General features: G+C 40.5%; 1 protein-coding gene across 5 annotated transcripts in view; it reads left to right on the top strand.

Moving 5' to 3' along the window:
* The window catches only part of YEATS2 (YEATS domain containing 2), a 42,521-nt gene that overhangs the window by 26,127 nt on the left and 2,828 nt on the right, over positions 1–13,566 (top strand). For 4 of the 5 annotated variants that reach the window (XM_026036359.1, XM_026036358.1, XM_026036356.1 and 1 more), the window contains 11 exons: positions 263–393; positions 1,382–1,540; positions 2,271–2,444; positions 4,393–4,591; positions 6,105–6,236; positions 6,477–6,566; positions 7,681–7,792; positions 9,184–9,257; positions 10,020–10,099; positions 11,026–11,227; positions 12,588–12,814. In XM_026036359.1, the coding sequence (XP_025892144.1) occupies positions 263–393; positions 1,382–1,540; positions 2,271–2,444; positions 4,393–4,591; positions 6,105–6,236; positions 6,477–6,566; positions 7,681–7,792; positions 9,184–9,257; positions 10,020–10,099; positions 11,026–11,227; positions 12,588–12,814 (1,580 nt within the window). The remainder of the gene's footprint in view (positions 1–262; positions 394–1,381; positions 1,541–2,270; positions 2,445–4,392; positions 4,592–6,104; positions 6,237–6,476; positions 6,567–7,680; positions 7,793–9,183; positions 9,258–10,019; positions 10,100–11,025; positions 11,228–12,587; positions 12,815–13,566) is intronic. The other variant, XM_026036357.1, reaches the window with a different exon arrangement.

Genomic DNA, 13,566 nt, shown 5'->3' with positions numbered 1-13,566 from the left:
AGTAGAGTACGTATCACTGAAAAATTAAATACACTTAGTAAATGTGTTTTGGGCTGTAGAACTTTAGGAGAGGACAGCAGTACAGGAACTGTACTGTATTGGAGAATTGTTGTATTTATGCTATTTATGTTACTGAATTATAGAACATGTAGTAGCAAGTATCTTGCAAGGTATTTTCAATTACTTGTACATACAGGGATGCTAAAGCAGCTGACAGTGTTTGGTTACTAAAGGGTCAAGCTGCCTTTTATCCTGCTTACAGGTCTCCAGTCTGGTGGCACTACTAATTGTGGAGGAGCAGGAGGAGGAGGAGGAGGAGGGACCCAAAGCACAAGTAGTAACTTGTCACAGCATCTCACCTATACGTCCTACATCTTGAAGCAGACACCGCAGGTCAGTGGCATAGGCATCTTAACTGAAGCAGAATGACATTTCAGGTTGCAGCTGATGATGTGTGGTTCTGTGTTGGGAGAAATGTTCTTGAACTGTGGATTCACTTTAAAAACCCTTGCTTCTCCACTTCACCAGGCATCTGGTTTGCTCCTTACTGTCTGCACATCTCTGCCTTGCGTAGCAGAGTGTAAGGTGTCCCTAACAGCTCTTTGCAGGCTAAGAAAGCAGGATTGAGTAATCCTAGGGCAAGCAGTGGTTGGAGAGGAGACGGGAAGTAATAAAAGCACAGGACTATGGGGGAGTCCTGTAACAGAAATGATATTGGAAGAGCAGTCTAACACAGGCAGGTGTGTAAGAGCTTGAAGAAAACACTAGTGATAGGGAAAAAAAGCCAGTAGAGAGAAATTGCAAGATGAGTAAGGACGGTAGACTAGAAAATGGAGAGCTGTAAGAAGAGATTCATGTGAGACAGAGGGAACAGAGCCTCTCAGGACAGAAGTTAAATAATGATGTGAAATGGGAAGGCTTTCAAGGCCTCAGTTGGTAGATGCAGGCCTCCGGTTGTGGATCTGATTGCCACGTCCTGAGCTGTGAATATGTGGCTCTCTAGGAGGACTGATCATGTTTTAAAACTGGAAGGCAACAAAATACCCTCTCCTTTTTGCATAGCCCAGCAGTAGCATCTCTGCTCTTGGAAGGTAAGTAGCATTTGTCTCAGTGAATAAACTTGAAGAACATAAATACAATACAATGTTAAATTAATACATACAATGTTAAATTGTAGTGGATGACTCTGAAGAGACTGAAAACTAACTGTGACTTTCTCACAACTTCCTTGCATCAGAAAGTGTGAGTTTTGCACACTTTTGCACAGGCTGTGTCTGCCTGCGGGTGCAGAACCATCCACTGTACCTTTTACATTACAGCTACAGACTTGTATTCTGTACTGGCTCTTTCATATTTCAAGGTACTCTCTTATTTCTGGTAGGGCACTTTTCTGGTCGGTCAGCCTTCTCCTCAGAGTTCTGGGAAGCAGCTGACGCCAGCATCAGTTGTTCAGGGCAGTGTAGGAGTTGGATCATCATCTACACAAGGACAACAGGCATTAAAAGTGATAACTGGACAGAAAACGACTTTATTTACACAGGTAATTTGCAAATGATATGCTTCTTTATTACCCCCTCAGTGTTGTTTTGTCAAATAAAATACAAGAAACGGAGCCACATGTTATGAAGGGTTTTCCTCGTGTGTGTGTGTGTATGTGTGTGCTTTTTTTTTTCCCTTGTATAATTAAAATGCTGTCTGTACTATGTAAAGAAAATGCACAAAGGCCTAATTTCATAGCAGATAAAATACTACAGCTTATTCATGGTCTTAGAGCGGGTCCCATACAAGCTTGGTTTCCTAGCTTGTAAACGGGCTCAAAGTTTTCTTAAGGATATGGAATTAAAGAAATGAACACAATCAGGTATGAAAATATGGTTTTTAAATATTTCAACCTTAAAAATGGGACACCTGCTAACACTCTGAAGTTCTTGGCCCTGACAGTCTGGAGATTCCCCAAAGGCCCTTCTTTTAAAAAGCATTGAGTGGGCTCTATGAATTAAAACTCTTTGGGAGTGCCTGAAGTTGCCCATCCAAAATTGGTAGGTGTATTTCTTAAAGCTGACATTCTGAATTGATGAAGTTGAGGGTCTGAGGTAATCATTTTGTGTTCCTGCTGTTATTGTCACAACATCCCACCTTTTACAGGAAAAAGAAAAGCCTGTCAAAAGTATTTTGTGCTTTATTAATGCAAAAAAAAAATTGTCTCTTGAAAAAGTAACAACAAATATAGTATTTCAACCTTTTACCTTACACTAAATTCCATTTCAAAGGCTGCACCCAGTGGACAGACATCATTGGTGAAAATATCAGATGGCTCTATAAAATCAGTGCCTACCTCATCCCAGCTTTCCAAGCCTGGCACCACTGTGCTGAGAGTATCAGGAGGCGTTATCACCACAGCTGCCACTTCTGCCATGGCCCTTCCCACAAATGGGGTGGCCCAGGTGAGAAACAACATTGCCAATGTATCGTAATTGGAGCTTTGAGGTCAAAGCCAAAAGCTCTGGAAAGCCCAGGGCACGTGCAAGCTTTCTTGAAATGTCTCTCTTTGAACAGCTTTCCTCATTCTTGAGTTCTCCCAGCTTCCGTAGCATAGGATATCGCTTTGCCTTTGGGCTCTTCCTGTTGAGGTTCCACAGGGCCTTTACAGAAAAATGCAGCCTGTGTACAGTCTCAGAAGTAAAACATTTGCAGGTCTTTGCTTTCACTAGCACATGAACCAAAATTCTTCTTTTAGTCTTTTAGACTAGTATAATTCCCAGCACAGGCCTTCTACTGCTTTTTTTTCCATTCATGTTCTTTAGTCCATTCTGTCGGCTGGTCAGCTCTGTACTTGTGTTCCAGTGCAGTTAAAACACATCCTTTCCTCATTTTGCTATTTTACACACACAAAAAAAGAAATATCTGCAAAGAAACAAAAGGGAGAACCGAAATTAAAACTTGCACTTCCTTGCGCTTACAATTATTAGAATTATAAATGCAGGTGGGTAGGAGAGACCTTATCCAAAACAGAGCTCTTGTAGTCATTCATGTAAAATTTTTAGATGTTTCAAAAATCAAAAATGTCTTGTTGACATGGAAATTTGCAGAAAGATATAAAATACATGAATATCTATATCTAGTAGGCCAGTGAAAGCCATCAGTAATTAGCCTGAAGGTTTTTCATCCAAGATCACTGACCCCTTACATTGCTTATTGCTGAATCTGCTATAACTTAGTAACAGAAGCTAACAGTGGACAGGGGTTGTGATCCTTTGAATATGACTTTGTTCAAAGCATGTTCCTTCTGTTTATCCCAAAGGAATTGTAGCACAACCTTTGTTAGTTCCTCAGAGAGGGAGTTTGGAAATAAAGCATTTGTGTTCCCAGAGTTAATTCTCCTGTGAATGGATACATCAAGGAACTTGAGGCAGATCAGCAGTGTTGTGGAGTTAGGGGCTGTGGAGGAGGCGTTGAAAGGCAAGTGTGTAGTTCCCTGCGAGGATTCCTGCTGGCTCTGCCACTTTAGCTTGTGGGGTGGCAGAGGTTAAATAAGTGAAGTGTGAGGCCATGCTGTCCTCAAAGAGGACTGAACGCTGATACTATAGAGCATAGATTGGAGAAGGTACTGAAATTTGCATTGATAGCTACTTTTTTTACAGCTCCCACTGACACTGCAGAGGTTTAGATATCTGATCTCTTTATCCCCAGTTTTTCATCTGCCTGGATTCCTAATGATAATTATTACCATCTAATTATCCATGCCTTGGCCTACCTAGGACACATAGCAGCTGAAACACTAAGATCTACCTGAGGTCTGAGTTGATGAGTACTAAAGAGCTTTCCCAGCTCTTGAGACATTTTCAAATCCCTCACATGTATCTATCCAAAACACTAGCCTTGCAGGTTGAGTTTTTACAACAAAAGAAGTGCCACAGGCTCTGTATGAGAGCAATATATATTGGAAATAAGGCATGCATAGTGTCTTAACAAAACATGACCTGTTGGCTGAGGCAGTGGAGATACCTCCATTAACAGCTTTGCTCAGTTTCTTTACCAATCTCTATAGAGTTTTGAGCAGCTGGGAAATATGAAACATTGCTGGACCAAATTTCTCATCTGGAGGCCCACGTGTTTACTGAACTTAAAGGATCTGGCTCCTGATACTATCAAAGCAGTTGTGGTAGCAGTTCCTGTGTTCATGGTTTCATTTGATTTCTGCTCGACATATTCTTCATTCTGTACATACCATCATTGTGTCTTCAGCATACATGCTGAAGAACTCTTGCTTCTTAATGACAGATAAATAGTCATTTGGTTTTACTACTTCCAGATAATCCTCCTTTGAACCTATTGTTAAATCGCATTTGAAATGAATAGGATTTTCCTAATACTCTCTTTCCCTTCATGCAGCAAATAGATAATGCAAGTACCAGTTCATCAACTTCTGGAGGTCCTATAGCAAAGACGTCTGGACAGCAACACCAAATCTGTATCAACCAGGGCCAGTCTACTTCATCGGTAGTGAATAAGACTGCTACCTCTACTGTTGTAAGTGTTGCTTCTCTGATGACCACGCCAACGCCTGTGGCTGGGAAAGCTGCCGTATCAGGTACTGAACTCTCTTCATGACCTGCTTTTAGAGAGGGTGTATGTTCTCTGTGTCCTCCACTGTAAAAAGAAGTATTTGGGGTCACCTGCATTTGTGAATGTGTGGAAGTGAAGTCATGCTTTCTGCAGTACCAAATTGGGGTAGCATCTGGCATAGCCCAAGCAAGATGCTTGGCATCCTATCACATCAGTATATTTAATACAAGTAACAGTGTTATTTGCCCACTGGTATTTAAGAGAGGTCGTAGTTTCCATGGCAGGTTCTCATTCAAGGCTGCTTCCTGCTTGTTCAAGAGCACAGTTTATCACTGAGCACTGATGGTAACAAAATTTCAAAGATGCCACAGGCTTAATTCTATTTGTAGAAGTAAAACTCCACTGAAGATAGAGAAATTGCATGAGGAGAGCTTGGCCCTGAGACTTTACATATTCTCTGTTGGGTGTGGAAGGGAGAGAAGCATCGATTAAGGGGAACTGAATGTTATAAAGTAATAATACAAAGAGTAATATAGATGGGATGTGAAATATTTCACGTTAATAAAGATAAGGTAATAAAAATGATCTATCCATATGTAAAAGGAATAGCTTTATTTTCTTCTAGTATCTTTTGCATCAAGGAGAGCAAAACAAAGTAAATTTAGTTTGAGTAGCATGAGTCAAAAATAGAAATCTTCAATTGGATTTTTCATTTACCTTTTAACATCTTCAGATCATTTGAAATGGTTCCTTACTAAGTGCAAACAAGGCATACACGTACAGGAGGGAGCAAGTGACACAGCCTATATGACAGGGTCATTTAGAGCAGCTCTCCTGCCTTTCTGCCTCTCTAAAACTTGCCTTGTTTTTGTGAGTTTGTGTTTCCCAGAGCTTGGAAGTGTACGACAAAAGCTATTAAAACTGCCACAGTTGTATAATAAGCAATTGAGTATTACTCTCTCAGAAATGAAGCACCAAGGTGTTTAGTGGGGAATACACTATTTGAGATGGTTTTCAGCTTAAGAAGTCAGAGAAAAATCCGAGTTAAAATTCTCAAGGTGTGAATTTTTAAAGGCATCTTTCCAACAGAATTTCTCTTTTTCCGCTCCCCACTTCCTCCTTTGGACAGTCCCCACAGCATCACTTAAATAATGCACTTTATCTAAGTGTGGTAAACTATTATGGAAAGAGGCTTCCAAGCCAAAGGCTTTAGTATCTTGCTAGAGACTGACGCTGTGCCCTGAAGGAGCTTCACCATTTAACATTTTTATTAAGCTGCTTAAGAATACTAAGTGATTATAAATCTTGCCTCAGAAATACTGGAGCATAGTATATAACATAGAGCATATAATGCATCCCAGTATTTTGACAGCCATCCATATCAATAAAAACTTGTCTGACAGTTCAGTGCCATCTGTGGCTTATTAAGAGGATGGCAGAAGTAACTTACACGCCTTCTATTTCATGCAGAAAGAGAAATAGCTGGAGATTGGTTAAATAAAATAGTACGTTGTGTTTAACATTTCATCTTCTCGCAGGTTTGCTGAAAATCCACTCAAATCAGTCCAGTCCACAGCAGGCTGTTTTGACAGTTCCCAGTCAGCTTAAACAGCTCGGCGTAAGCACAGCTTCCGGAGGTGTTCAGACAATACTCATGCCTGTGAACAAAGGTAGAGTACAGAGAGGAAGCGTAAGTGGTGTTTGAAAATTCCCAAGACCCAGAGTAGTTCCTGGTCACTTTTGGCATACACAGTCCAAGGTTTAGAGACAAAAGAAAAATTAGGAAGGGAATTGTATCTAAACTTTGTATTGCAAACACTTCGTATTTACTTCTGAGCATGGCTATTTGTTAAAGTGTTTGGAGCTTGATTTATCTTTCTTTATTCTCTTTTTTTCCTACTCCTCTCTAGTGATACAGTCACTTTCTACCAGCAAAGTTTCAGCTGTCACGACAGCCAGTGCAGTTGTCCTTAGTCCATCTGCAGCTTCTGTCACTAAAGGTAACAGTGAATTTCTGAGCACATTCAGTAGCATTATGCTGGTTTTGTACAACCTGCTTTGTGCAAGGGGCCTGACTCTTTATTTTTATTGATAGTACAATTTAAATGGAATTGAAATGGCATCTGGAGACTAGCAGGTTAACTGTCACTCCTTGCTCAACAGAGCCTAAAGTATAGAGAGAAATGATGATTTTCTGAAAAGCTACCATGAGTATTAAAAACATTTATTATTTTAGTCCATCTCTGTGCAAATGCATAGAGCAACACATATTTAATCACATTTATTGCTACTTCCCAGAATAATCCATAACCCAGAGCTGAAATACTCAAAATCTAGTGTATGCTGAACTGCCCTGTGTCTCTTCCATCTCAGATGAACAACCAGATTGATGGGTATTCTGTGTTCAGAACAACTCTTCTGCTCCCATTTTAGCAGAGTTATTCATAGAGTCATAAAGGTTGGAAGGGATCTTTAGAGATGATCTGGCTGTTTCCTCTAGTTCTGTAAGTTCTCTCCTAGATGTCAGAAAATGCACTAATGCCAAGCCCAGTGATGTCCTCAAAGAAAGTTTTCATTTGGGGGAAATGACACTTGGTTAAAAATACCACTAGTTTTCCAGCTAGCTCTTAACATACCTAAATGCCAGTGTATTTTTGCAGGTAGTTCAGTTTAGATCAGGCAGTTGTATGCAAAATGTTAAAACAATTCGTTATTTACACACAACTCTTTAGAAAAGAGTGAGGTGTGAGCATGTTGAGATTTGGAAGGAGAGTCATGTACTGGCATCTTTCCTTCAACATAGTCAAGAAATATATTCTTTATAAGGTCAGATTTATTCATATTTAGCGAGCCAAATGCAAACAGAAGAGAGGGTGTTATTTAATGTTTAAGGAGGGTGCATCTGGGCACTTGTTTTAGTATGCAAACCATTCAGGCTTTGAAATGCGTGGTTACTTTCATATGTTCTTTTTATGCCAGTAGTGCATAGTGGAGGGGCTCTGATCAGTAGTGCCCACAATTTCATGAGCTTTATTGCAGACGCACTCAGAAGACATTATTTGTCTGACTGACTGATGGTTTTCGTCTTTTAAAATGTTTTCTGTTTCTTTGAAGTTAAGATGGAGCCTGATTCAGCAGGACAAAACTGCAGTTCTGTGGGAACTCAAGAAGACCAAGCAGCAGTAAAAACTGAAGAGAACTCGGAACTTGGAAATTATGTTATCAAGTAATTGTTTCTCTCTGGATAATTCTTTTCTTTTGAATGCTAGGGGGAATGGAAGAGATTCTAGGAATTGATGCAGTGGTATTAGAAATTTCACTCCATTATAAAATCTTCTGTTACATATGCTGGTTTTTTTTGTTAACAATCCTCTTGGCTGGCATTCATTTCAGACAGTGCTGCAGTATTTTCTTTGTAAATGGGTTACCATTCCAGGCTGCTGAAGGAGAAAAAAATGTTTTATGATTTGCAGTTGTTCTGGGGATTGCTAAAAACTTAAATTTCTAAAGCCTCTTTATTATGCTCTTTATTATTAAGTTCTTTATTAAGCCTCCACAATTATCATTGCTTGCATAATTCCTCTTGCCATTGTGTTCTTAGAGGGGTCAGGCTTTGCCCAATGAAATACGGGTTAAAAAAGAAATGTCGTAAGTAGCAGAACTGTTTGTCTTACTGCCTCTGTAGTCTTACAAGCTCATACATTTCTGTAGTTATGTAATATCCCATACTAAGCCAAGTCAGACCTCATAAGATGTACCAGTAGTCTGTTTGTTTGTTTATTGGATGCTGTGAAGTCCAATGCCTTATTTGTGATGCTCTTCTAAGTAGTTTCTGGAGAATTTTTCACCAGAACTCAGTTTGCAAAATAATTTTCTCTGGATATTTCTTTAAATCTATAAGATTTTTGTTTTTCTCTTTATTTCTCCCAGTGGCTTATTTTCCTGTCTCCATATTTTGAAAGTGCTGTTATCCTGACATATCCTCATAGATAGTTCCCTGTTGGAGAGAGTGTGGAAGAGACAGGAATAAATCTTAGATCAGTACACACTGGGAGTCATTTTAGTCATAAAATAACTGATAGAAAACACAGTTTTGCTTGTTACGACTAATGAAGTAAACTGTTAGCACATATTTTAGTGTTGCAGATGGGCTGAGTGACATGAAATAAGCTCGTTAGCGTAGTCTTTCCCAGCAACAGAAATCAGAAGAGGTGGATGGGTAATGAGAAACGAAAGAAAGTATAAAGTTTGCCTTGCAGTGCTCAGTGTTCATAGTGGGACAACCTGCAGTAAAAGGTGCTTCTCATCCTCTCAGAATCATGTTGCAAAATGTGAGATGATGAAGGGATTCCTTTCAAGCCTGCTTGCTAAAGCCAGTTTCTTCAGCTTGGTGAAGGTAGCTTCAGGGACACCAAAGCAAGAAAAAAGGCACTACAAAATACGTTCTCAGAATTGGGACATTACAGGAGTTTATCTTCACATTAGTGTTACTTTAAAGCCTTGGCACCAGGGACTAGAACCTCTATTTTCAAACCATGCAGTGATATTGAAACCATGTGCATCTGGTTCATCACTTTCCAACAATATTCTTCATCGTGATTATTTTATTTCTTGCAGCATAGAATATTTGGAGAACATACAGCAGCTTTTAACAGCAGTAGTCAAGAAGGTTCCATTAATTGCTGAAAGAAGTAAGTAGTGAATGAAAATGTTTGATATGCTATTTTCAGTGCATCAGCAATGCTTTTTCTATTCTGTAACTGCAAAAATTACTACAAATTGAATGAAATAAACCCCTGTCCTAGAAAGTTTACTTCAGGGATATTCTCAAGATTGTTTAGACTTAAGTCCATCCAATAAAGCCATTTGCGTTGTCAGCAGTTTGTTGTCAGCAGAAAATTGATTTAATCTTTTATGAGGATTAACAATAGCATACCTTTTCATGTACGTAGTGAAAAGGTGACATTTTTCTCTGGTAGCTGATGCACTTTGCAGATGAGTTCCTGCAGGCTCGGTAGGGTAGAGCTGCTCAGATAAGTACAGGGGTGGGTAGCACAGTAAAGCTTCTATTGTATATTGCTTTGTAACCTATAATAGCCTATAATAGCATTCATGAATGTCTGGATTGGGATTCATGAACCCTCCTAATGTTTTGCCAGGAAATCTTTTCACTTTTTCATTTTCATGTTGTAATTTATTGACCAAAAAGTCTTTTGAAAAGAACGAGACTTGCACTGATAACGCAGCCTTACTAGCCTACCTCTTAGGAGTTTGTTGGGGAAGGAGAGACTCAAGACAGAATTTGAAAGTGTTACGGTCCTCGGCACCGTGAGCATGAAACAGAGGTCCCATTTCCCCTTTCCTCTCCATTAAATAGAACACCTCCATACACAATCCGATTTCAGTCATTAAAATTGAATTCTGTTTTTTTTGGCTTTGCTCTTTCTTTCTAGGTGAAGATGTCAGCTCCTTTTGCGCCAGTTCAGTGGAACAGTACTATAGCTGGAATATTGGCAAGCGCAGGGCAGCCGAGGTAATCTTATTCTCCTGTGTTTTGTAAACAGTCATTAGGGAAGCAAGAAGGATTTGGGAACTGTAGAACCTTCATTGTTGTTGACTGCTTTATTTCCTGAAGCACTGTCAGATTTTAAATGGAAGCATTCTTTACTGCAAGATGCACTGATTGCTCTTCATGTAATGCTTCTGTGTATTTTTCAGAGACTTCCTCAGACCTTGAAGGTCAGTTTTCTGTCTGTTTGAAGAAAGCTATTTTTGAAACATTTTAAATACCAAAAATTTTGCAAACTACCATTGTCACTGCTTTGTGGTATATCATGGTGGTAGGAATTTTCCCCAGCATACCGTGTCGTCTTTACTTCTTTTTGTGGGGTAATGCCTACTTTGTGTAGGAGGAGGATTGAGATATCTCACCTAAGAGGTGATAATAGTGAAATACATTGTCAGTTCTTCAAAGATAATTGTCTCAACCCATTGGGTTCTTTAGTTTGGTGGTGGTTGTGTTTTCCCATTGATTCTTGATTAGGTTAGATTTGATGCTGTCTCCAACTTAAATTAACAAAATCTCTAACGAAAATATAGAGGAGCACCTCTTGCTCTGACAGCTTCTTGCACTGTGCTGTTGTAAAGTACTTGGAAGATGAGAAAGTGAAGTCGAGACAGAAGTGCGTCTGAGCCCCTGTAAAGGGATGTCCCTGAGACAGGGCTCCCTCTGGAGACTTTGGCTGTATGAGGAAGCAGAGGATGCGTGACCTGCTCAGAGCTGCTAAAGATCTGGTTTACAGTCATGTCCCGTGTTTATTTTTCCTTGCCATTCTGATCTCTGGGAAAACAATGCTCCTGTTGTTTTCCTTGCATCCTGGACTATTTTTATGAGCCATAGGGTGGCTTTAAATCATACATTATATCCACTGTGTGAACTTTCCCTTTGGTTTGTTACAGTGGCAACGAGCAATGACAGTTAGAAAAATCCTGCAAGAAATCATAGAGAAGCACCCTAGGTTTCACAATATCACACCCCTGAAAATTAGACACGTGGTACAGTGGTGTCGATGCCACGGCTACACCCCCCCTGACCCCGAGACCTTGCGGAATGAGGAGGACTCCATCGAAGATGTGCTGACACAGATAGACAATGAGCCGGGTGAGTATGGAGGCAGGAAACTCCTCCTTGTCAAAACCTTTGCGTGGCTCTGCTTGCACACACGTGAGCATGTCCTTCAGGACAGAGAGATTTGTTTTTTAACTTATTTTCTGCGGAGTCACAGAAGTTGGAGAGATCGCACGGACAAACGTAGGAGTGAAGCTGTCCCTCGACCCTGCTAATCCTGTCACTCTCTGGCACCTCTTTGGCTTCCATTTTTATGAAGGGCCCTTGAGGGCCCAGTGCACGTGCACGTGGTGGAAGATGCTCCTCACTCTACAGTGCAACCTTTCCTAAGTGGGCACATGAACTAAGCGTAGGGAGTAATGACAGTACCAGAGCTGCCCGTGGGTAAATTTAGCCTCTGTTAAAAGGCTACTCTGCAAACAGTGAGCTTCAGGTGCAAGAAGCTGTCAGGCAGTGGCAGCATGGAGCTCAGTTGGGAGTTATTTACCTCTAAAAGTCAAGTAAATTGTCCCAGATGAATTTTCACATTGTGCTATTGCAGCTTCCACGTTATTTTCCTAGGGATAGCTGTGGAATATCTGCAGTACACTGCACTCTATATTGAAAATATATCTTTATTTTCATCTATTCTTTCTACCTAGGTTCTGAACTTCAAATAATGTCTTTCCCAAAGCTGAGTGTTTTTCTGTCCTGATCATAAAAGAATTTGGAGTATTTCACAGAAATGTGGGAATCTGATTATTCTGTGCAGACTGGTCCTGTGTTGCAAAAGTTGAAGATGGAAAGGAAGTCTGCATCTACTTTTTAGTCTTTTTGTCAAAATGACCATATTTGTGTTTGTCCTTGAAAACAACAATCCGTTTGTCATGTAGCTTTCCACAAAAGGTTTTTTTCTTTGCTTGATTTGAGCATTTGGAGGAGAGCTATCCTTGCGTACTTCCACTGGAAATCTATCTTCTGATTTTTCTCATAAAGAACTATAGGACTTGGCATAATGGAAGAGATGACCTAGTGTTACATGGTGCCTAAGCACTAGAAGTCCATTCCTCTGTGGGTTGAGGAGCATCAGACTGCTTTACCAAGGGCTTGGACTGCGTGTCAGAAGGCTTCTGTGACCCTATGGAGGAAGCTTGTATTACCCTGGTATCGTTGGAAGTACAACCTTATTGATTGGTACAGAGAAAAACAAGGGAGAGCAACATGAGTATAATGAGGACATAATTAGAGGGCTCTTGATGACAGTTTGCATTTCTGTTCATCTGCATGTGTATTAGGAGCTACAAAAATAACCTCTGGTTACCTCTGTTTCTTACCATAGTTCAAGTGTGTGTCTGTTTATAAGCATTTTTTGCCATAATCTGTCCATATGCTCAGATGGTTGCTTCTCTTTCAGAATGCCCTTCGTCTTACACCAGTGGTGAGGAGCTGTGCCGAAAACTGGAGGAACTGCAGCAGTTTCTGAAGCGGGAACCAGAGCATGAAGAGGAAATAGATATTCTCAACTTCAGTGAGCCATTAAAAATAAACATCAAAAAGGAACAAGAGGAGAAGCAAGAGGAGATGAAATTCTATCTGGCTTCCTTGCCTGCATCAGAGTTTGTGAGGAATACAGCAGAAAAGGTAATGAGTGCATCAGTCACGCTGCTAGTAAGAACCACTGCCAAGCTAGCAGTGGCTTAGCTTTTATCTAGATGTCTATCACTCATCTTCAGCATGGTTTTTATAAGTGGCCTGAAAAAGAGGGCCCTCTGGCCCATGACATTTGTCTGGGCAGGGCTGGTAGGAGGCAGTAAAGCATGCTGGCCTGAAATTCATTGCAACGGAGCTGCATTGCAGACCTTAGCACCGGTAAATCTGTCAGGATGGCTAGCAGCAAGGAGATATTAGGAAAATGGAGCCCTTGCACTGATTGCCTTCTACCCATGTGAAAGACTGGGGACTTGTTGCTTGGACCAGTGCAGTTAACGGTGTCTCCTGGAAGTAAAGCCAAGAGGATAGCAAACTTCTCTGCTGTCCCATATTCAAACCTGAGTGAGGGAAAGGGAGAGACTCCTTTGTGCTATAGGGCAAAGGACTGAAGCAGAGGTAGCTCCTTGCAGGAGCTATGGCAGACAGAAAGGTATCTCCTTTTCTACTTCAGAGACTGAGGAACTTCCATTCTCAATCCAAAGAGGCAGGGGCTTTTTTTGAGTAGACTTTCTGTAACAAACATGAAAATCCATTTTGTTCCGTGTTTCAAAGAAATCTCTACTAGCTGTTTTATTAATTTAGCTTCATTTTCTCATTTTTTTCTATTCTTTTTTCCTTTTTTCCCCTCCCTCCCCCCACTCCTCTCCCCCCCTATTTTTCCCTTCCCCCCCCAATTTTTCCCT

This window comes from Nothoprocta perdicaria, unplaced genomic scaffold (assembly GCF_003342845.1).
Source record: "Nothoprocta perdicaria isolate Ctin4 unplaced genomic scaffold, notPer1 scaffold_177, whole genome shotgun sequence".
NCBI classification, from domain to species: Eukaryota; Metazoa; Chordata; class Aves; order Tinamiformes; family Tinamidae; genus Nothoprocta; species Nothoprocta perdicaria.
The sequence above is the reverse complement of the archived record's forward strand: the minus strand, read 5'-3'. Positions and strand labels throughout refer to the sequence as shown.